Genomic DNA, 26,350 nt, shown 5'->3' with positions numbered 1-26,350 from the left:
TTCCTATCTTTTTGGTGGTTGTTCTTGGCCCCCACCACTTTTTGTCCTCTCCCCTCCCTCCCTCCCTCCCTCCCTCCCTCCCTAGATTTCTTCTAGTTCTAGTTCTTTGCGCCTAGATCCCTAGTACTTCCATTCTGGCTGCCCAGAAAGATATAATTAACGAATTTATGGGGAAGCTCACTGGTTTTCTCAATACATATAATGTTATTCCTTGTGACACAGCAAGTCTTCTTTGCACTCCCCACTCATAATCCCTTCATGACGAGATTTTAGAATTTCAGAGCAACTCTTTGGAAATTTGACAGCTGCTACCTTAGGTTTGGGAGCAGTCAACCAAACCCCCAGATTATCAGTTCTTGCTTAAGATGCCCAAGCTTGAAATCTTCAGATTCATCACATTCAAACCCAGGGCTCATCTCCACAGTGGTTTACTGTGTGTTTGGTGCTACTCACATCTAAATTTGCATGGATCACATGATGATGTTACCGGCAAACAGAAGCTATCACATTGTTTTCCCCCTGTAAACCTGTACTAACCCAATTCAATGATAATATGAAAAGGGAAGAAAAAATGTTTTCACATTCTCTCTCTAGCACTTGCAGACGCTTTGCTCCGATGTTTTTAGATGGACATGCCAATCATTCCCCTCTCCATGCCCACTCCCTGCTCCTCTCTTTGTTCATTTTATTTCCTGTAAGCTGACAAGCAACTTCGGTTGCTTTCCTCCATTCTGCTGGCCTTTTTTATGTTGCTGCAAATTATGCCTTTATTTTGTTTCCCCCCTAACTTGTGCACAATAAAGCATAACATTGCTCAAACAAAGATTTGTATTTCAGCTGAATCCTACCCAGAGCTTGGAAAAGTTACTTTTTTGAACTACAACTCCCATCAGCCCCAGCCAGCACAGCCACTGGATCGGGCTGATGGGAGTTGTAGTTCAAAAACGTAACTTTTCCAAGCTCTGATCCTACCAGAAAACACAGATATTTGCACATCTGGGCTTTTTTAAAGGAACCTGCTGCAGTTGGTAGAACTGACTGAGCATGCTCGGTCACCTAGCAACCAGAGGGAGTGGAAATGTATAATTATGCTTGTGTGAATGGGAAAAATAGCTTGGCAGCTAACATTGAGCAGGAACTGTGGATAATGCACATGAAAAGAGAAAGTAAACAAAGTGTATTTCCTGCAAATAAATGCTCTCATGTATCTTTTATGTACACCGCCCAGAGAGCCTTCGGGCTTAGGGCGGTATATAAATTAAAATAAATAAATAAATAAATCTTAGTCCCCAGTCAGAGAGAGAGAGGGGGGGAGAGGGAATTACTTCTGGAATCCATTAAGAACAGCTGGACAAAGAATGCAAGCCTGCAACCACATTTCTTTCAAAATTTCACAACACGTGAGATTATGATGATCCAACATCATTTGGCACATTCAGTGCAGGTTGGAAGAAATGTTACAAAAGAGAAGAGAGGGGCAGGATCCACTTTGCCTTGCAAGATGCTAAGTACCCAGGGAGAGATCAAGAGCAGGCTATGGGCTAGTGCCCACCTGTCCCTGTTGTGTGACTGAACTGGGAAAGCCACATGAGAACTCCCCTCATCCTGTGGGAGAGTAAATCCACTTTAAAGAGGGAGCCAGAGAGGACTGCTGCACTCAACCCTAGTTTGGATTTTGTAGAGCTCAGTCTCTGGGAGGATGGGAATGGTTCCAGGAAAAAAGTTTCCTTCTCTTCCCCCACAACATCCCTGTATGCGCTGGAGGAAACACTTGTTTTGAAGTCATTCTCAGCAGTCACCTGCACTAACTCTAGCCCAAGTTTCCTGCATATGAGGATCGGATGCACTGGAGTTGTCCATCTGCAACCATTTAGTTTTGTAAATAGTTAGTTCTACTTTCCCACATGCTGACATGGCATGTTTGGGGCACTAATGAACATCAGTGGACATGTGATTTTTGTGGTGCATCATGCCGGCATCATCATCTGCATTAGGCTTCCCAATGGAACTATTGTTGCACATTGTTGATTATTAGTCAATTAGTCAACAGTGGGGCTTTCTTCCAAGTCAACATGCTTAGGATTGCAGGGCATGCCACTGCCCTCAGCACAGGTCCACTGAAAGCATTTGCAACCCTGCAGCCTGATCTGTAACAGTGAACCTGCCATTTTCACTTTGGAACCATAGACGGCTACATCATTCCTGGCCCTCTTTGGAAAAGCCTCCCCGTGCTTTGCTCTTGCTAAACATTAACAAGTCTCTGGCATCTCACACCCAGCATCCAGCCCTTTCAACCCAGGTCCAGCCCTTCAGTTCAGCTCCTGCTACTACTTTCTCCACAAGAGGAGGCCCTCAGATGTCAAAATCTTGATAAATGCATGGGTTTTGGCAACAACAATGGTAATTTTGCAGTCGTAAAATGAACACAATGGTAATACTTACAGAGCCAATGATCCCTTGGAGAGCTTCAAACCCATCATTCACAGGGAAGACATGATCTTTGCTGTCAGCAATTCGAGCCAGCTGGTACAGCAACAAAAATGATTGGACAAGTAAGTCAGCAAACAATGTCTGAAGGATGACTTGACGCAAAGTGTCAGCCAGAGACAGACGGACATTTTTTTTGTAAAAAAAAAGTTGAAGGTGATCTGTTGCCAGTGGCCAATGCATTGTGTTTTGTTTTGCCTAACTACTATTCAAATTTATATGAAAGGATCTTTGCCAATCACTTAACCACACGAATTAAAGCTCCGTTACCTGTGTTTCATTGAAATCTTTCACGCCAACACAGTATACAGTTGCCCCCAGGTCACGGGATCGGTTAGCCTTGAACAAGAGGATAAAGAATTGTTAATGATCAAGCAGTTTTAAAGATTAATGACATGAATGTGGTTTTCATGACCTGACCTTATGCCTGCTCTCATACTGGTGCTTCCTTTAAAACAGTGATGGCTAACTGTCTCCCACTCAGTAAGCAATTTTATCTGCAGAACCATTTAAGAAGTCCACTTGCAAGTTCACCAGTAAAGAAAACAGAAAAAACGTTTTAAAGTAGTAAAAAATAGAGACATTTGACAGAGATATGCCCTGCAAAATTCATTCAATTCTATCTAAAGGGGGGGGGAGTTATAGACATTTAGGAACAGGAACAGGCGGCTGGAGTGCAAGTGGCATAAATCTTGGTCCGAACTTGACCTATCAAGGGTAAGGTTGTAGCATTGGGCTTTCTATGTGATGATAGTGCCTTTTTCCAGCTCCGGCAAGGTCATCAGCTTCAGCCACCTTTGGACAAAGATGACTTGACCTCAGTACACCAGCCTCTGGTAACATCCAGACTGGACTTATTGCACTGCGCTCTATGTGAGGCTGACCTTGAAAATAAGTCAGAAACTTCAACTGGTCCAAAATGCAGCAGTCACACTACCTGGCTGGGGTTTCCTTTAGATGTCATATTAGCCTTGACTTAAAACAGCTGCATTGGTTGCCAGTTTGTTTCCAGGCCCAGTTCAAGGTGCTCACGTAGTGTTTAAAGCCCTAAAGACCTTAGGCCCCAAATATCTGAAAGACCGCCTCCTTCTCTACAGACCTTCTTGGGTGCTGAGATCAGCAGAGGGGCCCTTTGGGTAGTTCCGCCACCCTTGGAAGCTCAGGGGATGGTAGCCCAGGAGAGGGCATTCTCTGTGGTGGCCCCTAAGCTGTGGAACTCAGAGCTTGGAAAAGTGACTTTTTTGAACTACAACTGCCATCAGCCCCAGCCAGCATGGCCACTGGATTGGGCTGATGGGAGTTGTAGTTCAAAAAAGTAATTTTCCAAGCTCTGGTGGAACTCCCTCCGCACCGAGGTGTGTCTGGCAGCTTCACTGTACAGCTTTAGGCAAATGCTGAAGACACTCCTCTTTACCCTGTCCTTTGATACCTGAGATGTATATTTTTAGAACCCACCCTATCTTGTGATTTTGGTTGTTTTTTAATGTTTTTAACACTGTATTCAAAGGTTGCTGTAACCCTCCCTGCGATCACTGTGGGCAATAAATTATTTAGTAGTAGTAGTAGTAGTTTATTTCCCCATGATAGTTAAATTATTTTCTGTATTAACTTTCTGAAAACTTTTCTTTGCCGTCAGGCTTATGCAGATAATTAAGAGGAAGATTTTCTGTAATCGTCAGCTGGAGATCTGCTTTGATTTTTTAAATGATTTTATTGTATTATAACTGTTGTGATTTTGTGTGGTTTTTTATGGTATTATAATTGTTGCAAACTGCTTTCATATTTTTTATGAAACTGAAGTATACAAATATTTTTATAAATAATACTCTCAGAATGCATGCATTTATTTTTAGAAGAAAATGCATATGCCTCTTAAAATATAAAACTAGTTTCAACACAATAAAAAAACAGAGGCAGAATAAAAACAACAAAAGCAGAGCATGATTGGTATCAGAAGCAAAGTTTTTTCAGTCCAGCTATTGGGCCTATTTCTTGCAAATGCAGATTTATTTTTCCCCATATTTTATTATCATTACTGCTTCTTGCAATCGTGTTTGTTTTTGCTGGACTACCTTAGTTTTCACCCCACAAAAGCAGTCTTTCCATTTGGATATCTAAGGCTCAAAATTCTGCTTTTAAAATCTCATCGCAATTCCTTCGTTTCTATCACAGCGAACGATTCACTCCAGCTTCTGAGCAGAACGAATCCAACTTTTCACACCACCACAGAATTGTATTTCATCGGCTCTCTGATATGACATGACCCTTGCTCTTGGGCAGATACCTAAACAGCCATATAAAAGTATTACATTCCTCACCAGAGCCAATACAAGTATGCACAAAAGATTATCCAACTGACGTCATGTCACTTTGGATTGGAATGTATATTGAGAAATAATGTCTCAGCATCACTGACTCCTTTTGACTGCTAAACGCTTTGCCAGCCAAACTCCCTCTTAAAGGTCTGAAAAACTGGCTCAGTCTCCCTAAAGTTGCTGCTTCCTTCTGTGTGTATCAATGGCAGCAGCATAGCAAAAGGGTGTGTGGCACACCTCCCCTTACAACATTAATTTAGGCAGGAGTGTGATCTCCCAGTTATGACAACCACTGGCCTTAACTCTCAGTTCCACCCACTGAAAAAAAATTAAATCCATGGAGGAGACTTTATGCTTGGAGGACATCCAGTTGCCTTAGCCTATCACTGAGGAATGGGGATTGGTGGGCCAGGATGCTTTCTCTGACCAAGGAAAAGAGACCATAATCTTTGGCCTGTTTGCAAAGATGAATTTGCCTTGCTGGGCTCCACAGCCATTCAGGACAGCAGGAGGAAAAGAGCAAGCTTGTTCTCCTAGAACAAGACAAGGACCTATTCCAGTGTTCTGTTCCCAACAGCAGCCAGGCAGCAGGTGCCTCTGGGGAGGTCGCAAGCAAGTCATGCAGGTGATGACCACATCCTGCAGGTTGTCCCATTACTAAGACATAGCAGCACCAGTTATCTGGATGAGGATAACCTGGCTTCAGTAGTCTATGCTGTGGCAACCTCTGGGTTAGATTACTGCCATGTGTAATACAGGTGGTCTGCCTTTGAAAACATTTTGAAAGCTGCAGCTGATGCAGAATTCAGCAGACAGACTGTTAACTGGGCCCAGATGGTATTGCACCCATTCTGAACAAGCTGCACTGTCTACCAATATGTTTCTGAGCCAAATTTAAAGTGCTGGTTTTAACCAATAAAGCCTTATACAGCTTGCAGAACACCTCTTCCAACATGAGTCCACCCTAAACCTGAGGTCATCATATGAGGCCTTCCTCTGACTGTGCTCTCTGAGAGATAGTCGGAGGTTGGTGGCAAGAGGGAGCTTCATCTCCAAGGTGGTCAACTGAGGCCCACCTGGTACTGACATGAACATCTTTTCAGCATCGGACAAAGGCTTTCCTCTTCTCCCAAGCATTTGATTGTTAACATCTTCTGGGCATTTTAATTGGTTTATTTCTTGTGCTGCCTCCTACAAACACACTCAAGGGTTCTCACAACGTTGCTGCAGTATTTCTCTCTGCTCTTCCCCTTCAGCCTGTCTCCTGTGCCTCCCACAGCTTTCTCTGCTGCTTACAAAGCAGAAACACCCCCTCCCACACCTCTGGCCTTCTACCTGGACAGCCCTGGGCTTGATTCCGAACGGCTGGTGTGGGCAGGGAGCAGGCAGACTCCCTTCCGGCCTCATCGTATGTGCATTGATTTTTAAGAAACTGATATCCTGTCTTCCAATGAAATTTTTTAAATCACATTACACATTTGCTTATTTCCATCAGCAGCAGGGAGACATATGACATGATGGTCTCACATCACATGTTTCCATTACTCCATGTCAAGGGGACATTTCGTTTCTCATTCTCCCTCAGGGGTTACAAGGCACAGCTCTGGCCAAGGGCTCTGTAGCTCTGCCAAAGGTTCCATAAATGCCACAGAAGAGTCATAGAACCATAGAAAAGTAGAGTTGGAAGGGGCCTGTAAGGCCATCGAGTCCAACCCCCTTCCCAATGCAGGAATCCAAATGAAAGAATCCCCAACAGGTGGCTGTCCAGCTGCCTCTTGAATGCCTCCAGGGTTGGGGTGCCCACCACCTCCCTAGATCATTTAATCAATCAATCAATCAATTAATTAATTTGTATACCGCCCCATAGCCGAAGCTCATTGGTTCCATTGTCGTACCACTCTAACAGTCAGGAAGTTTTTCCTGATGTTCAGGAGAAATCTGGCTTCCTGTAACTTGAGCCCATTATTCTGTGTCCTGCACTCTGAGCTTACAGATCTTACAGCTCTGCTTCAGTTTTCTTTTTCTTTCCCCAGATGCAGTGGAATTTTAGGTGAACAATGTAGCCATTTTGGAACATGCATCTATCTGTAAAATGAACCCTTGAACTGCCATTCTGTGGCTTCCAGCTTGTCTGGACAAAGTTTCCCTTGTCTGCCTGAGTCTCCAGAAAGAAATCAAAAGTCCTGCTGTCAGGCTTGCTAAACACACACACACACACACTTTGATCACCAGGCAGACAGAGTCAGACAGACAAAACATGATCTTTATGGGTGCAAAGATATGCCACATCAACCTCATAGAACCTCACGGTTCACTCTCTCCTGAGGCAAAACAAGATGAATGGGTTGTAACAAAGAAAGAATCCCTTTGCTTCTCTGAAAAACCTGGAGAAAGATAAAATGTTGTTTTTTCATCTTCAAGGAGAAGGGAGATAAAGTGTTGCCATGTGGGTTTGGCTGAGAGGGCATTTGACATTTTAAATCCCACCTGAAAGATGTGGCAATGGACTGGGTCTGAGAAACCCTTCTGGGCTGTTTCTGCTGTTATGTGGTGGGTATATAATTTGCTCATGGGCACTTGTGTTTTGCTCTCGCCCAAACATACAGGTCCACCTCCATGACTATTTCTGAGAAACACAAGGATTTTGCTTCCATGAAAGCACAAGGAGATACACAAATGTGTTTGGGAGGCTATCTACAGCAACACTGCATTTGGACAGTCATGCATTGCAGTGGGAGGAGTATTTTAGTATGTGGGTGTCTAAAAGTGGAAGGGCATGCTCAGTCTCAGTTCTCCATCTGTCAAATGGCAAGAGCCACAGAGTTGAACAGCTAACATATGTCCCTTCCTGCTTCTTCATACCAACAACAATCAGGCAGACCTTCATATCTACTGAAGATGCCAGGAAGGACATCTCCCTAGGCAGTCTCACCTCTGATGCAGGAGCCACATTCCCTAAGGCTAGATGTGTGTAGGTAGGCTGGCATTAGTAGGGACAGAGGGAAAGGCTTTCTGTGCATGCTCACTCAACGAGTGGTTGCTGCCCAGCTCCAGGCGCTATTGGATGAAACCGATTATCTAGATCCATTTCAATCGGGTTTTAGGCCCGGTTTTAGCACCGAGACAGCCTTGGTCGCCCTGTACGATGACTTATGTTGGGAGAGGGACGGAGGGAGTGTAACTCTGTTGATTCTCCTTGATCTCTCAGCGGCTTTTGATACCACCGACCATGGTATCCTTCTGGAGAGGCTTGTGGAGTTGGGAGTTGGGGGCACTGCTTGGCAGTGGTTCCGGTCCTACCTGGCGGGTCGTCTCCAGAAGGTAGTGCTTGGGGAACATTGCTCGATACCGTGGGCTCTCCAATGTGGAGTCCCGCAGGGGTCAGTTCTGTCCCCATGCTTTTTAACATCTACATGAAGCCACTGAGTGCGGTCATCAGGAGTTTTGGAGTGCGCTGCCACCAGTACGCTGATGACACGCAGCTCTACTTCTCCTGTTCATCTTCTTCAGGTGAGGCTGTCAATGTGCTGAACCGTTGCCTGGCTGCGATAATGGACTGGATGAGAGCTAATAAACTGAGGCTAAATCCAGACAAGACTGAGATGCTGTTGGTGGGTGATTTCTCTGATCAAATGGTGGATATGCACCCTGTTCTGGACGGGGTTACACTCCCCCTGAAGGAGCGGGTTCGTAGTCTGGGAGTACTCTTAGATCCTTCCTTGTCACTCGAGGCTCAAGTAGCCTCGGTGGCACGGAATGCGGTCTACCAACTTCGGTTGGTAGCCCAGCTATGTCCCTATCTGGACAGGGAGGACCTCACCTCAGTTGTCCATGCTCTGGTAACCTCTCGATTGGATTACTGCAATGTGCTCTACGTAGGGCTGCCTTTGAAGACGGTTCGGAAACTACAGCTTGTGCAAAACGCAGTGGCCAGGCTGATAACAAGGACCAGGCGGTCCGAACATATAACACCTCTTCTGACCCGCTTGCACTGGCTACCTATATGTTTCCGGGCCAGATTCAAAGTGTTGGTTTTAACCTATAAAACCTTATACGGCGCGGGACCACAATACCTCCTGGAACACCTCTCCCGATATGAATCTGCCCGTACACTACGTTCAACATCGAAGGCCCTCCTCCGAGTTCTGACTCATAGAGAGGCTCGGAGGATGGTTACAAGAACTAGGGCCTTCTCAGTGGTGGCCCCCGAATTTTGGAATAGTCTTCCTGTTGAGGTGCGCTTGGCGCCGACATTGCTATCTTTTCGGCGCCAAGTTAAAACCTTTCTCTTTGCTCAGGCATTTTAGTTTAATATGTTCAATTTGGTTTTAGATTTGTGGATTTTTATATATATGTTTTTGTACTGATTTATGTGATTTTATTGTATATACCTTCTGTTGTACACCGCCCAGAGAGCTATGCTAGTGGGGCGGTATAAAAATCTAACAAATAAATAAATAAATAAATCTAGACTTCCTTTGAGCATGAAGAACTATACATGGCCAACCAAAGAAAGTTATTTAGCTGAACCATAGTGGGCCCCAACCCAAATCAAACCTGGCTGACTGAGGTTGTGTAAATGGACACAAAAGGCGGTTCCATCTCTATAGCTCAACCCTTTATATAAGTGCTCTCTCTCTCGCGCTCTCTCTCGTGTATTATTTATTTATTTAACAAAATTTATATACCACTTCATTGTAGTAAAACCTCCAAGCAGTTTACAAGAAATATTAATAACTAATAATCTAAAATATTTAAATGACAAAATCTGCAGTAAACTAAAAAGAGATTAAAACACGTCAACATCTATGTGTCTGGATAGGCTTGCCTAAACAGAAATGTTTCAAGCAGGCACAAAAAGAATACAGCGAAGGCGCCTGCCTGATGTCAATAGGCAGGGAGTTCCAAAGTGTAGGTGCTGCCACACTAAAAGAACGATTTCTTACAAGTGTGGAACATGTATTATACAGCACCTGCAACAGTGCCAGTTCCACATATCGAAACATGTATATATACCCATATTTATAAATATAAGCACAGGCACATACACAGATACATTAAAGGTAAAGGGAGATAGGACAAAGATTTCCCCTGCTGAAAAAACTCACCGTTGATTAAACATGTTTGTCAGGGGCAAGAGCTATGGGAATTCAGATACCCGTCCCATGGAATTTTTAAAACGAGTCTCTTACCTCTCGTTCTGCATAGAAGAAAAGATCCTCATGAAGTTCACCGTCAGTCAGCGCAATGATGACACTCGCTGTCCTATACCCTAAAGAAAAGAAAGCCTTTGCATTAATACGGCGAGTAGCAAGATGAAATGGAGCACAGCATTAAGTGGCATTTGGGCGCGTGGAGAGCGAAGGGAGGCTACTTAACAACACAGGCATTGATGGTATTTCTTAGTCCACTTCTGCGTTCTCTTCTGTTCCTAAGAGGTTCAGATGCCTATCCCATTCGTAACAGGTCACACAAACTCTGGATGATTGAGAGGACATGTCTGTTGCTTCAGTACTTCTTTACCTGGGACAATTCTGGAGATTTCAAAAGTATTCTTTCATACTGTTGGGTGTTGTTTGTTTGTTTATTTTACATTCTTGGGACCTGCTCTGGGATTTGTTAATGAAGATCAGTATATAAATGAAAGACTAATTAACTTGCCCTGCAGTATTTTTGTACTGTGCAGGCCATAACAGAATAATAACAATGTGGTTTCTGTGTCATTATAACCATATTACTGCACATTTTACAGCAATGGACTTGGGTTTGCAACCAAGTGAACACTCAGCAGGGAGCCACAGCCAGTCCTGGCTCTCTGAGGAGTCCCTGCATATTACAAATTCTTCCAAATGCCTCTTTGTCACAGCTCCAGTTTACATTGTAGGTGTCAGCTTTGACAAAACATCACATGACTCTGCCCAAGCACAGAAAATGTGCAGCTGCCACCAACACAAGCCACTCTGCAGTCCTAGCTCCTCCATCACCTCTGTGATATCTACCAGAATGCACTTAATGCTGTGACACAACAGTAACCTACGAAGCTCTCTCCTACTGAGTCAGACCTTTGGTGCATCTGGCTCAATAGTGTCTACACTGAACGGCAGCCGCTCTCATTCAGAGAGGGAGTCTTTCCCCACCCTACTTGGAGAAGTTGCCAGGGGCTGAACCTGGGACCTCTTCTGCACCCAAAGCAGGCTCTTTAATCTGAGCTATGGATGCTACCTTTTCCCAGAGCTTGGAAAAGTTACTTTTTTGAACTAAAACTCCAATCAGCCCCAGCCAGCATGGCCACTGGATTGGGCTGATGGGACTTGTAGTTCAAAAAAGTAAGTTTTCCAAGCTCTGCCTTTTCCTGAGTTGGACCACTGATCCATGCAGCTCAGTATTTTTTTTACAGGAAGAAATCTTGAAGATGCCAGGGACTGAGCCTTATGCATGCAAGCGGGGTGCTCTACCGCTGTGCCATGTCTGCATTTCTCCACCTTCTCTGTCAGTGTCAGCCAATTATGAAGAGCATAATGCAGAGCGCCATGCCGTCACGACACAAGAGAAGTTCCATCGTGGCTGGCCAGAAGGAAAGTTACAGTCCACTGGCTAATTTTCCAGTGGGCTACCTAGTGGTTCATTGCTGGTATTCATGCAAAGAACACTGGACTAGGCTGACCTTGACTTGATACTTCTTATGTTCTTAAGCAAGAATACATACTCAGGAGCACAAATTAGCGAAGAGATCCTGAGCGTGGTGATTCTGGTAAAAGAAAGGTAGGTTCACTCGAGACTGCAGTTAGCCCTCCCCTGCGCTTGAGTATGGATGGAGAGGAGAGAGCTATACCAGCACTCGTGCTGATCCAGGGGAGCTATGCATTCACCCTCATTTGCAGCTTCGTCCCGGTGCAACAGTGCTCTGAAAGATTCATGAACCCTGGACCTATTTGGGAGCTGGCCCCGCTCCAACAGAATTGCTCATCAAGTAGAAAAAACAAACATATGATAATCTAGATTGCAGCAGAGACAGCATATTGACTGGCAAAACAAGGAGATTGTTATCTTGATCTCAGTACGGCCCAGACTTGTCATCGGTGTCAACCATCATGAAGCACAACCAATTAAAGTTAATTTGGATGGCTGCCACGAGCTTCTCACCATAAATCTGAAAGGCCTCTGAAATCACAGACATTTTGCGCTTGTCAAAGCTAAATATAATCAAAAGTCATCTGCCCGAAAGGGGGAAATGAAAGCCCTAGTAATTATAAGCCTCGTTAAAGTATCTTAAACTGTTAGAGCAATTCCCCCCACCATACAAGAACAGGCATATTTTAAATTGCCTGTATTTCCAGAGAGAATAAAAAATAATAAATTCTGCTGGGTTTAGGTTCAGTTCCTTCCTGGTGCTGGTGGGGAAGGCAACTGGAGAAACATAATTGATCACTTTTGCCAGGATCTCCTTCAGCAACCCTGAATGAAGACAACTGTCCTCTTTGCAAATTTGCCTTCGACCGTAAGGCACATGGCATGGAAAAGGAGAGATGCCACACCTCCTGGCCCTAACATGGCACACACAGAGGCCCCAGAGGGGCGCCGGGTACAAGTGAGCTCTGCATGCATATCAGCTTCTGCATAATATAAGAAGGTGTTGGCCACATACAGGCAGCGCTTGTGTTGTAGACTCCCCTTTTCATGTGACCACCACACCCAGCACCAGAGCTTGGAAAAGGTACTTCTTTGAACTACAACTCCCATCAGCCCCAGCCAGCATGGCCACTAGATTGGGCTGATGGGAGTTGTAGTTCAAAAAAGTCACTTTCCCAAGCTCTGCCCAACACACAGGTGGGCTGGGACTCCCATGCCTGTGATTAGTCCTATGCATGGACATGAATGAGTGAGGAGGGCTACTCTCCTGTGCTTATGGGCAGAACATGAAAAGGACAGAAAGAAAAATGAGGAAAGGAAAAAGGATCATTTAGCAGTGATGGACAATTTTTTGGAAAGAAGCAGCAGCAGTACTCTCCTAAAAAAGAAGGATAATGTCATGTACACAGCCCTTATCTCCTTTGAGGGGAAGCGGCATGCAAATGTGTTTGACAAATAAACATTCACTTAGGAAAGGCAGAGAACATGTCCATTCTGAGTGATTCACATACATCAAAACAAAAGGATGAGCCCAGAATGCCACAAGGGTTTGCACAGGGATGCTGCACAAGCGACAGTTTCCCCACAGAGACAATCTGCTGTCACCCCTCGTTCTAGTGGAGAAAAAACTCTTACCGTTCAATGGGCTTTTTTTATTGCACGTTTTAATTGTGGATATTTATTTTAATGTTTTGATGGCTTTATCTTATTGTGTATTTTAATTGTGCATGTTTATCTTTTATATTTGTAAACCACTCAGAAGCCACTTTGGCAATTAAGCAGTATACAAACTCTGACCAATTGCTTTGTCAATGCAACTCTAATGCTATTATTATGCAATTCTTAATCCATATTTCTGCTAATATTTTATGTTGCTATGTTTTGATTCAGAGTTTGCACATCAATAAACCGACTGATTCATGTCAATCTTGAGTCTGTTTTTTTTTACACTGGCCAGGCTTTATGTCTTGTCTCACTATGTTGCTAATGAGCAAATTCAAAGCCTGACTTAGATCCCCAGTTTAACAGTGACCATCACCACATCATGGGGCTGCAGATTCTATACTTTAACTATGTGCTATCCAAAGTGCTTCCCTTTCATCTGCCTTAATCTTCTGCTTTGAGTGTCATAAGAAAGAGAAGAAACATTTCCATGCCCTTTTTCTACACCATGCAGTTTATATACCTCCATCACGTCCCCCCCCACTCACCTTTTTCCTAAACTAAAAAAGGCCCAAACCTTGTAATCTTCCCGTATAGGGGGGAGTTGCCCCAGCCCCCTGATAATATTGCTTCCCTCTGTCCACCTCTATAGTAGTATCCTTTTTGAGATGGGGTGACCAGAATGGTACACAGTATCCAAGTATGGTTTCACCATAGATATAAGCCTCTATGTGTATAACTTTCCTAATGATCCCTAACATGGAATTCACATTTTTCAGAGCTACCACACACTGGGTTGACATTCTCACTGAGTTCTCCACCATAACTCTAAGATTCCTTTGCTGGTTACCACCAGTTCAGACTACGAAGTAGAGAAGGATAAATCTGAAAATTTTGGTTTCTCTTTGTTTCTAATTTTTCCAACATTAAGTTCAGTTCTCCACCTTTCCTGAGCAGTTTGCAATTAAAAAAAAGTCCTCACAAAATTTTACCACCATTTAAGTTGCATTTAGTTGCATTTCTCTTAATGTAAATATTGTTGTTGTTGTTATGATCCTTCAAGTCGATTACGACTTATGGCGACCCTATGAATCAGTGACCTCCAAGAGCAAATGTAAATATTAGTGTATGCAATTTCCCTAATATAATGCATTTTGGATTATATTTTTGCTAATATATGCATTTTTATGCACCCTATCCACTAATACACACAGTTTTGTATACATTATTTGGCTGGAAAAGTGCATCACAAAATTCTGAGAAGTACGAATTGAAGGGTAACTGCGTATCAGTTTGCATATTGTTTCAGGAAGGACAAATTTCTCTCCCATCCCTTATGAGAAGTCAGAATTTTTTTTGCCCTGAAGTGCATCACTTTATGCTTGCTTATAATGAACTATATTTATGAATTTAAAAGCCATGCACCAAGTTTGGAGCAATCCTTTTCAAACCTTTCACAATCCCTTTTTGGTTTTACCTCCCTGATAGTTTGGTATCAGCTACAAACTTTGACACCTCACAGCTCAACCCTAACTCCAGATATAGATCCTTCAGGGGATGCTTTAATTTGGATTCCTGCATTGAGCAGGGGGTTGGACTCGATGGCCTTAGAGGCCTCTTCCAAGTCTACGATTCTAGGATCCTATGATTCTATGACTCTGCTTCTTACATCCCTCCATTGTGAGTACTGTCCATTTACAGTATTCCTGCTTTCTTCTTCCTGTTCTTTAGCCAGTCACTGACCCATAAAAAGACGTGTCCTCATGTTCCGTGACTGCTAAATTTGCTGCCAGAGCCTTTTGCGAGCGATTTTTATTTAAAGCTTTTTGAAAGTTCCAGTATACAATGTCTACTGGATCACCCCATCGTCATGCTTGTTGACACTCTCAAAGAAGGTTAGTGAGACAAAACTTGCAGAAGTCATGCAGACTCTTCTTCAGCAAGACTTATTCTTGTATATGCTGGTCAATGTTAAACTAACTGAGGTAAGATTTCCTGGAGTTCCCCCCACCCCCATCCCTTTTAAAATATTGGTATTACATTCACCACTTTCCAGTCCCGTGGTATGGAGGCTTATCTTAGGGACAAGTCAACAGATTCACATTTGAGTTCTTTAAGAACTCTCAGGTGGGTACCATCTGGACCCAGTGATTTGCTGGTTTGTAATTTGTCAATAAGTTCTGGAACGTATTTTCTTGTTACTATTATTGGCCCTTCCTGAGGAATTAACATACTCCCTTTCTGAGAACGTCAGTACAGGCACATGGATCTGCGCTGTATCTCCCGCAGTTATCGGAACATAAGAGACAGTTTCTGATGTGGGGCAAGAAGTGGCTGTTCATCAATGAAAGGACAACAAAGCAACTTCCATTTAGTGAAGCACAAACTCATACTTACCTTGAACGTTTTCATGGTAAATTTGCTCACTTGCCTGAAATAGAGACAAAAACTGCCATTAGTGATGAAAAGATATTTAGAATTTATTTCCCCAAATGTCTGTGGGAAGAAGAAGGTACCATGTTTGGAAACAGCTATTAGGAGCTCTTTGTGCGTGATCCGCCAGCTTCTCACCCACAGTGAGATCAGGCGTGCTTTATTCTTGTTTACCCTTTCAAATCCTTCATGCATGTAAGTGTCTCCTCCCGGCAGGACTTTCTGAAGCTCCTCCAAGCCTTGACGTATCTGCTCCCTGCAACAGCAGAAGACATTGTTTTCTTTGAGGGAAAGACAACTTGCTATGGACAAGATTGGTACATGAGTGATAACATTCAGATATAAAGATTTTAGCTCTGTCCTTTCCAAAATTATATTTGAAAAGAAATGTAACTCAAACCAAACTGAGAACACATTTTTAGATGCCAACTTTTGCTATATTTATTTTATTATTTATTTATTTATTTATTTTATTATATTATATTTATATCCCACTCTTCCTCCCAGTAGGAGCCCAGGGTGGCAATTGCTATACATGTTTTTATCTTTGTTATGTATTTACTTGCATATATATCCCATCTTTCTTCCACCTACAGAACCAAAGGTAGCATAGATACGTTTACTGGCTGGTCTCCCTTCTAGGCACTGACCATATCCAGGCCTGCTTTGCTTCAGCAAGGTGGTGACCTCATGTGCCTTTGGACTACATCCTGAGACCCAAACTGTGATCAGAGCCAGTTTCTTGCTTCTTGAAAATCTTTTATCCTTGATAAGTACGATTCTTTATTCAGTCACTCCATGTTTTCATGCTACACAGAATTTAAGCAGCTGAACCTTCTTGCTTAAAAAATGGAAATGGACTGCCTTCAAGTTGATCCCAACTTATGGCGACCCTATGAATAGGGATTTCATGGTAAGCAGTATCCAGAGGGGGTTTCCCATTGCCTCCCTCTGAGGCTAGTCCTCCCCAGCTGGCTAAGGGCTGCTCAGCTTGCCACAGCTGCACAAGCCAGCCCCTTCCTTGTCCGCAACTGCCAGCTGGGGGGCAACTGGGCTCCTTGGGACTATGTAGCTTGCCCAAGGCTGCACAGGTGGCAGGGCACATAACCCCTGAACCACTCATTGTGGGGGTGATCTTTAGTTGGCTCTTGACACCCAGGAGACACGAGCAGGGATTTGAACTCATAGACTCTGGACTCCCAGCCAGGCTCTCCTCCCCACTGTGCTATATCGGCTTCTCTTGTTTATAATACATATAATATTTTGACAAATCAGCAGTGTTTATACAGCTACACATTATAGCTATTTGCTATAGACAATGCTGTGCAATGCATTAACAGCCATATTCAACTGGGCTGCAGGGATATTGTCGGGGGGGGCAGGACTCTTTTTGCTCATACCCTTTCCCCCCTTTTATCACTTTTTTTTAAAAAAACTTTGCTTACAGGCAGAGACTAGGTAGGGCTGGTGTGCTTCTGGGTACAGCCAAACACCATCTTAATTGCCCAGAGGTATTTGTACATATAAATTGAAGTACCTAGCCATTTCTCTTAGAACTGTGTGGCTATTTCACTGGGACATAAAATACTTTTGTAGCTTCATGAATAATTAGTGCTTAAATGAGCTTGCTTTCCTTTCTCCAACCCCTCAACCCTTTCTTCCTTTTGCATTGTGTAAAATGTACAGAGCCCTGAAAAATGTAGTTGTTTTAAAAAGGAAAAAAGGAGTAAGAGGAGGAGGGTGGCACGGTATGATCGCATGACTGTATACAATCGTAGCAAGTCCCAACAATTCGGGGTTGGTAAGTAAAGGCTTGGCCATGATTCACACCAAAACAGGTAATTTAGTTATATAAGAGAGACTGGGTGCCATTTGTAGGAATCCTGAAGAATATAATGAGATTCCTTTGTGATAATGTGCCATGAACAAGTCTTGACATTACTGTGATATAGGTTGGTTGGTTTTGTTTTTTAAACTAGTATTTATATCTAATTCTTTATGATCATTTTTGATGTGATCACTACTAACTTTAGTGTTAGATGACTAATCTTGTGATGAAGAAGATAGTGTATATGTGTATCTATATCCATTACCTAGGGTCACTGGGAATTGTACCCCTCACAGAGCTATAACTCCCAGCATACTTAACACACTACAGTTCCCAGGATTCTTGGGAAGAAACCATGTGCATTAAGTGTGCTTTAAATGTATAGTATGGTCCCAGGCGATGGTCTGAAGGCACATATGGCTAGCTCCCTGCTGAAGTTAAGCAGGCTCAGGTCTGGTCAGTGCCTGGATGGGAGACTGCCTGGGAACCATATGGAAGCCACCTTGGGTTTCTCTCATGGAAAGAAAGGCAGGGTATAAATGTAATAAATAAATAAAATAGTATGGGTGTGACCTAGATCTAAACAATAAAGATGATAATGATGATTAATCAATTAAATTTATATCTTGCCCTTCCTCCCAAAGGAGCCCAGGGTGCCAAACACACAAGCAAGCAACCAATGAAAACATCTAAAAAGAATTCCAATACAGAAACAGATACAGACTGGGAAAGAGATCTACTTAAAAGGCTTGTAAGAAGAAGGTTTTCATTAGCTGCCAAAAAGACAACAGAGATGGCACCTGTTTAATCTTTAAGGGGAGGGAAGTCCAAAGGTCCACTTCCTATGCTGTGTGGAATGGACCTCCTGATGAGATGGTATCAGCAGGAGGTGCTCACCTGCAGAGCGCAGTGATCAACTGGATAGATGATCCTTGCACTAATTGTGAACTTAAGAATTAGGAATTTGTCAACAAATTTGTGCTGTCTCTTGGATTTTGTGGAGGCCCACACATGTGGTGGTTGAACTGGCAATCTCGTTCCCATGGAGATAGCAGCAGCATGAGTTCATGTGGAGATAGTCTGCATACCACACAGGCCTTATCGTGGCTCAAAAGCCTTCTGAACTCCTCTTGGCTCTTACAAGTCGGTTTTCACAGTTGAGTGACGGCACCACAGAGCCCACCCTGTTCAGCCTGTTTTTAATCTGTCCGTGTGCCTGTGTTTTAAAAAGATTAAATGGGATGTCCAGGACTTTTAAAGTCTTTCCCATGAACTCATTAATCTTGAATTTGGCTCGGATGAAAGAGAAGCAGGAAGAGGGTGGCTGCATTCACATCATCTGGAGCCTGCACATTGGACTGCATGCTTATCCATGTCAGATCCACGGTGTGTCATTCTGTTTATATCATTTGCCATTGACAATAGAGATGGAAGAACCAGAGGCATCTATGAGTGTTGGACTAGAGCCGGGGCCGGGGGAGGAGTAAAAATGTAGGGAAGGAAGTGCATTTGCTTGAAAATGTGATGGTGATGGGAATTGGGGCTGCCCACTTTTTTCTGGTCCTCTTTGTGTACTTTTTCACTATCCTGATAGCATACAGTAAAAGCATAAGAATTATCTTGGTGAGACAATTCTGAGAATGGCCCAAGAAGATCCATCTGGCCTAGCATTTGGCTTCCAACAGTGGTCAGTTGGATGGCTATGGAAGCTCTCAAGCAAGGCATTAAAGCTCTGCACTTCCCTTGTTGTTCATCCCCACCAACTGTTATTCTGAGATTCCATTTAACTACCACAACTATTAACCATTTATTTCTCTATTTGTCTAATAAGTTAGACTAATTTTCACTCAGCAATTTAACATGTAAAACTTTCTCCACTATTTCTGTGTGTAGAAATAGTTCACCAACATTATTTTAAAGCATCTTTAAAACATTTTAAAATAGATGTTCCAATAGATCCCTGAATGTCCGGGGGCTGGGGGTCCAGTCAATATTGCAAATAACCCTGTCGAAGCCCTTGTCCCACTGTGGTACAGTGAGATGCATACGGCTCTAGGGATGGTTGCCCGTGTTTATTTGTGCTCATACGTAGTTAGGGATGTATGTGTAATTCAATTTTGTTTGCATTTTAATGAGAAACAATATAATTTGCACTTTTTAAACAAATATACAACTGAAATGCAGCTTTGAAATCTGCAGTTCTCCAAATTTTGTGATGCAGTTTTTCAACCAATGTATATGAAAATGAATTATATTAGAGAAAGTTACTTGCAATAAGAGCTTGGAAAAGTTACTTTTTTGAACTACATGGCCACTGGATTGGGCTGATGGGAGTTGTAGTTCAAAAAAGTAACTTTTCCAAGCTCTGGAATAATGTATATATTGGTCAAAACTGCACAAAAATGTATTAGGAGAAATTTGTACTAAATCAGACAAATTTTCATGAGGACTTTTTAAAAAGCAGATTGCTGCAAAAATGTGGAGAATGGAATTTAAGACTGGGCAAATGAGCAATGGAGAGAAACTGAAGCAGACAGATTTGTCCATCCCTAGAGGCAGTCAAGGTCCCAGGGTTTGGCCTGAAGCACATGAGGCTACCACCTTGCTGAAGCTAAGCAGGTCTGGGACTAGTCAGTGCCTGGAGGGGTGACAGCCTGGAACCCTGTGCATGCTACCTTAGATTCCATGACAGAAGAAAGATGTAAATGTAGGAAAATGATACAAAAGAGTTCTGCCTGTTGGAATTTCTTCAGATTCCCCTGCAGGCAGGCAGAGAAACCTGGAGAGGTTGAAGAATAATGTACGGAGCTGCTGCCTGCCTTTCTCCATCCACTAACTTCCTCTCCTCTCAGCTGCTCTGCAAATACAACTGCTAAGCAGAGAGATAAGCAGGGGGGCACAGGTCTGAGGCTCCTGCATTTCCCTATGATCGCCTCAAGCCTTCTCAGCTTCTCTCCAGTGGAGCCTTCAGATTCTGAACAGGCAAAGGCTGGTTTACATTTGTTTTTTAAATTTATACCCCGCCCTTCCTCTCAAAGGGAGCCCAGGGCAGCCAACAACTAAAACACTAAAAACATCTGGACATTTTTTTACTTTTTATGGTAGTCTTTACCAACCTAGCGCCCTCCAAATATTTTGCATTGCGGCTCCCATCATCCTGAACCAGCATAGCTATGCTCCCATTAACCCCAGCATCCAATGATCATGTTGCCCAGGGCTGATGGGAGTTGTGCTCTAAAACATCTGGACGGCACCTGGATGGTGAAGGCTGCTTTATAGGGTAAATGTAACCTGCAGCCAAGGCTCCAACCTCCATGTGGCTTACGCTCCCTAACAGTGACCAAGGGCAACTGCGGTTGGGTGGCTGTTGCAATTTTGTTGGTTTTAAATATAAAAGTTTTCAGAGATTCTTCTGGTGAAAATCTGAGTGGTTTATGGCACTCCACTCCTGGGCATGCTTGGTTGGCATTCGTTCGTTCATTTGTTTTAAAAGTTTTAGACTGCTTCTTTCTCTTAGCCGTTTTCAGACAAAGCTTTATAAAGTAAAGCAAAACTGAAACAGCTATAAATCTAATTAAAACATATACAAAAGAAAGAACTACAAAATATTATTGTTGTTGTTGTTATTGTTATTTAATTCTTTATTGTTTAGATGTAGGTCACATCCATACCACACAATTAAAGCACTTGGTGAAACATAGTGTTTGCGGAAAGACAACAGTGTGGATGTTTCCCGCGCCCCCTTCTGAGAGGAGCCTCCAGAGTTTTGCTGAAAGGGTGTGACCTCAGGCCAGTGTGGTCCAAACCAGTCATATGGAAGGAACAAACCTCAAGGCCAGCTGGCTAGTCCTCTGCTGGCAAGCAGGCTGGTGTAGGCAGAGAGAGTCCCTAAGGATGAGGGTCTCAAGCACACTTGACATCTTAGAAATGGCAGTGTTTGCCAAGGGCCTTGAAAAGCCAGCTTTGGACTGAGTCCCAAGGGCACACTTGTGCAGGAGTAAAATGGAAGACACACTTCAGGCATCAGACCCTTGCAGCCCAGCGCAGTCCTTGGATCCGCCACTCCTTCTTACCTGTCTTCAGTAAGTCTCATGAGTGTTGAGCCACTGGTTGAGAAAACAATGAAGGACATCCTCAGCTGGGGGCTGGAGAAAGATAGCACAGGGGTTACAATCGGCACCCTGGTTCACCCATGCACACATACTGATGGTTTCTTCTATACCCGATTACTGTCAGCTGCATGTGTGAACACTCTGATCCGACGAAAAGGATCAAAGGGTGCTGCAGGGAATCAAAGATCTTTTCTGTGGTGTCGGATCTCTGACAGCCCACATGATGGCAAGCCTCAGGTGATTAATATTATTTATTTGTTTATTGAATTTATATCCTGCCTACCCTTCTGCAGGAGCCCAGGGCAACAAACATAAGAAGAAAGCAATTTAACAAGAAGGAGAAAAGCCCAGCTGTCTATGGCACAGCCTTGACAGGTCTTAAGGCAAATTGCACTACAGCACCGCACAAGGTCCATGGTCCCTCCCTCTACCCAGGGAAACCTGGGCACAACAGTTCTTACAAGGAGGACCTTGAATAAATTGTTTGTAGCATAAGTCGAGAGCACCACTGGGGACCATCCATCCTATGGGCCTAATCAGATACGCATCAGGCAGGTCAAGGTATGGCTGGGCTGAAAGGGGGTTTGCACCACACTTCGCCAGCACTAACCACCAGCTGACCTACAGAGCCTGTGCAGCACTGTGGACAGCACTTTGCAAGGGCCAATGGTCCGCTGGTCAGCAGGGTTTCCATGCACAGCCCTGTGCAAGCCCCAACCGACTCTAGAGAAGCATAACACGAGGGCTAGAAGCACACCATGATTGCTTTTTTAAAAAAATCAAAACCCTACACCCAATGAAAACATTTAATAAGACAGAGACAGAAAATCCCCGAGGATTCCTTGCTCAAGGAAATACAGAGAAAACAATCCCCCACAACTTAAAAGAATTCATTCCATAATATAAATTATGTTCCTTTCTTTTAATGAAAAAGGATCCAATGCAAGGCAGCAAAGAAATGTTCAAGACAAAAAACAACCTAGAGTTTTTCCCCACTGAAACCTTCTTCTCAGGTGCAATGTTACAAAGAATCAAAGGGACAAGCTCAACTAAAGCCAAGGAGATCAGAAGAGCTTGATTTTCATCTGGTATAATTCACGAGTAGGCATGGAGGTCATATGAAGGTAGAATCAGTAGCGGCCAATGGGGCGATACAGGCAGGTCAGGTCAGGTTTGCTCGCCTGCCTTCCCGATCCCAAGCTTTGGTGCCGGTTACTGTGCGAGGTGGGAAGCTCAGTGCAATGCAGGTGCAGCAGCAGAGCCAATCAGATGCTCCTGACCCCTCACTCACACCACACACACCCTCCCTTTTGGTAGCCAGCAGAGATGCTCAGCACTGGAAAGCCACAGGAGCAACACTGCCCTGCTGACCAGCCGTGACTGTGTAGAATATAGATATGCATCCTGATAGGTTTACTCAGTAAGGGCTCATCTACACAGTGGTTAATTGTGCGTTTGGTGCTACACATATCTCCTTTTAATTTGCATGGTTCACATGATGTTACTGGGAAACAGAAGCTATCACACAGTTTTCCCCCCTGTAAATCCGTACTAACCCAATCCTCTGATGATCCGAAAAGGGAAGGAAAAAAGTCTCCACTTCGTATCTCTAGTGCTTGCAGATGCTTTGCTCTAATGCTTTTAGGTGGGTGTGTCAATCGTTCCCCTCTCCACGCCCACTCTCTCCTCCTCCCTTCATTCATTTCATTTCCTGTGGGCTGACAAACAGCTTTAGGCTGCTCTCTCCCATTCTGCCAGCCTTTTTTACTTTGCTGCAAATGGTGCCTTTATTTTCTTTTCCTCTTAAATTGTGTGCAAAAGCATAACACTGCGCAAAGATTTATATTTCAGCTGTATTGTACCAGTGAAAATACAAATAATTGCATTTTCGGGTTTCTCTTTTAAAATGAAGCTAACTGGTATAACAAACTGAGCATGCTCAGTTGCTGGGTAGCAGAGGGAGTGGAAATGTTAAACTAGAGAACGTGATCATTAGGAAACTAAGTGATTGATCCCTCCCCTCAGTGCAAATAGAAAACATCGTGTTTGCAGCTGACATTGAACCCTTACTGTGGACAGTGCAAATAGAAAACTGAGGTAAAATAGCATCTTTAGTATGAAATAACATTCCCAGGTGGATAAGCCCTATGGAACTGGAGTAAACATGGATTCTAACAACTGATGCGTGCAGACCTTTCACCCTTAGCTTCTGCTATCAGCTGAATTTCTTACCTTATAAATTTGTGGGCCAGATGTTCCACAAACTGGTAGATTTCATTCCAATGGTGCAGGACACTTCCAGATCTGGAAAAAAAAATTCCACGGAATATTAGTTTAATTATATAAATTTTTAAGTCACTGCTGTGCTGGGCTTCTTCAGGAGAAAGGGCGGTATATAAATTCAAGAAATAATTAATAAATATTAAGGTGCAATTCACATAGACATCTGTGTAGCTCATCAGGTTCACAGCTTATCTACCGTAAATATCCCTTTCACAGTTCCTTGAATGGGGGAGAGGGGAAATAGCCATATTTCATGCATAACTTTGAAAGGAACATGCAGACGATTTATGCTCCAGGTAAGCCCTTGGGACTGTTCCTTGACAAGAACCTATAATAGCAGTACTGGACTTTAAACTTGACACTATACAAATAACACAAGGGCTGCCTCTGATCAGCATCCTTGCACAGTTTTGCGATGGATTTCACTGGCACCCTGGCCATGTCACTGCACAGCTGATTTCAGTAACATTTGGAGAGACATTCAGGGCCCCACATGGAGGGCTAGTTTATGGTTGTCAGATCAGAAACATCCCAAACCCTGAGATTTCAGGGGCGCGCCCTAGTGATGTTACGGGGCGGGCCTGAGTGATGTCAATAGACATGATACATTAAGCATGAACCACAGTCACTTGGAGCATACAATTCAAACAAAAACATTTTTCTGATTGGGAATTAAGATAGAAATCTTAGCTTAGTGGGTAGGGAACATTTAATCTAGCCTACTTGCTTCTGGCAAGAAGGGTTTAAGTGCCCTCGGGCCAGACCAGTCACTAGAAGGCCATTGTAGGAAGAAAGGAGCCTAATGTTGTGGAGATGTTAGATGGGAGCACTCGGGAGTAAAGATGGATGTCCCTGAAGGCTACAATTCTAAACACACTTACTAAGGGACTAAGCCCCATAGAACTCAATAAGACTTATTTCTAAGAAGATATGGTTTGGATTGTGCTGTTGGTAAAGCTTGCCTAGGAATCCTTTGCAAAGATATCCATATCCAAGCAGGGTTGTCAATCCCCTGCCTGGAATGCCCTGGCCATACCTTTTAATATGGCTGCTCCAAATTTCTTTACAGATTTGACCCTTCACTTCAAAAAGATATCTGAGAAATGAGTATGAGTAAGAAGATTCTCTACCCTTGGGCTGCTATAAACTCACTTTTACAACCAACCCAATTCCAGTGAGTAATAACTGACAGACAGAAAACACACGGATTGGTCTACCTTCACAGGCAGCAGCTTGGGAACAACAGTTGCAACTACGCTGCCTGATATCTGAATTATCTTTTATCACTATTAGGCAAGAAACAAACTGTCATGCAAATAACAAGGTGCACCATCAGTGGGTTCAAGGGGGTTGAGCTGACCACATGGAACCACTGTTGTTGCTTCTATAGATGTAAGAGAGTCAGAGGTAAATGAAATGCAAATAGAAAAAGAAAAAGACAGTAATGATTTCCTAAATGCAATACCATACTAACCACAAGATTCCTATGAGTAAGGCAGAAAACTCAGCATCCCACTACCAGTCAAAACAAAGCAAAAACCAAAACTACAAAAACCCTGGCAGCTAGTCAGCCAAGGTCACAGAAATCCCCATGCAGCACAACCTGACCTGGGGGCCGCAATTGGTGCAAAATGTGGTGGCACGATTGCTGACATGAGTGAGACCCTATCAGCACGTAATATGACTGCTCTGAAATCTGCACTGGTTGTCAATTTCCTACCAGGCCAAGTTCAAGGTGTTCTTTCCATGTTACGGGTGCCACATAGTACTTGTTCTGCTCTTGTAAGAAATAGATCCTATATTGTGGCAGCACCTACACTTTGGAACTCCCTGCATATTGACATTAGGCAGATGCCTTTATTGTACTCTTTTCAGCACCTGATAAAAACATTTTTGTTTAGGTAAGCCTACTCAGGCATATAGCTTTTTATCTGTTTTTAACTCTTTGTTGATTTTATTATTTTGAATGTTTTTAAATACCTGTCTTTAACTGTTTTTGCCAATAATTTTACTGTTTGAATTCCTTCTGTAAACCGCTTTGAGATTTTTTACAATTAAGCGGTATATAAATGTTGTAGATAAAATACATAAATGAATTTTGGAGTCACTGTGGCCCTTGGGTCTCTTTCCTCTTTTAGGAACAAAGGAATCTGCCTTATGCCGACTCAGGCCATTTGATACCATCTAGCTCAGTACGGATGACATGGACTAGCATCGGCTCTCAAGGATTCCAGGCAATAGTCTTTTCCAGAGGTTGAATTTTGGACCTTTGCATACAAAGCATATGCCCTACCACTGAGCTACAGCCCTTCCTCTGTTTAAAAAAGCATCTTTTAATTTTTTTCTTTTCAATTCGCTAATGAATGCACAGCATACCTAGTGCAAATCCACACCATTCATTTAAAGCACATTCAACACCCAATTGAAGCACATGAATCCCACCACAGAATCATGGGAACTGCAGTTTGTTAAGAGTGGTGAGAACTATAACTGTGAGGGGGAAATGACACTTCCCTGGATTCTTTAGGGGAAGTCATGCGCTTTAAATGCAAGTTGGATGTGCTTTAAATGTATTGTGTGGATCTATTTAATAAACTTTG

General features: G+C 43.2%; 1 protein-coding gene across 1 annotated transcript in view; it reads right to left on the bottom strand.

The window, feature by feature from the left end:
* Positions 1-26,350, bottom strand: part of ANTXR1 (ANTXR cell adhesion molecule 1) — a 206,328-nt gene that overhangs the window by 160,200 nt on the left and 19,778 nt on the right. Inside the window, exons 2-8 of the mRNA XM_061592451.1 lie at positions 23,700-23,771; positions 21,429-21,500; positions 15,702-15,783; positions 15,492-15,525; positions 9,995-10,074; positions 2,758-2,826; positions 2,443-2,523 (exon numbers count right to left, since the gene is read on the bottom strand). Of these exons, the coding sequence (XP_061448435.1) occupies positions 2,443-2,523; positions 2,758-2,826; positions 9,995-10,074; positions 15,492-15,525; positions 15,702-15,783; positions 21,429-21,500; positions 23,700-23,771 (490 nt within the window). The remainder of the gene's footprint in view (positions 1-2,442; positions 2,524-2,757; positions 2,827-9,994; positions 10,075-15,491; positions 15,526-15,701; positions 15,784-21,428; positions 21,501-23,699; positions 23,772-26,350) is intronic.

This window comes from Rhineura floridana, chromosome 12 (assembly GCF_030035675.1).
Source record: "Rhineura floridana isolate rRhiFlo1 chromosome 12, rRhiFlo1.hap2, whole genome shotgun sequence".
Lineage (NCBI taxonomy): Eukaryota > Metazoa > Chordata > Lepidosauria > Squamata > Rhineuridae > Rhineura > Rhineura floridana.
Note: the sequence above shows the minus strand (reverse complement) of the source record. Positions and strands in the feature narration are given on the sequence as shown.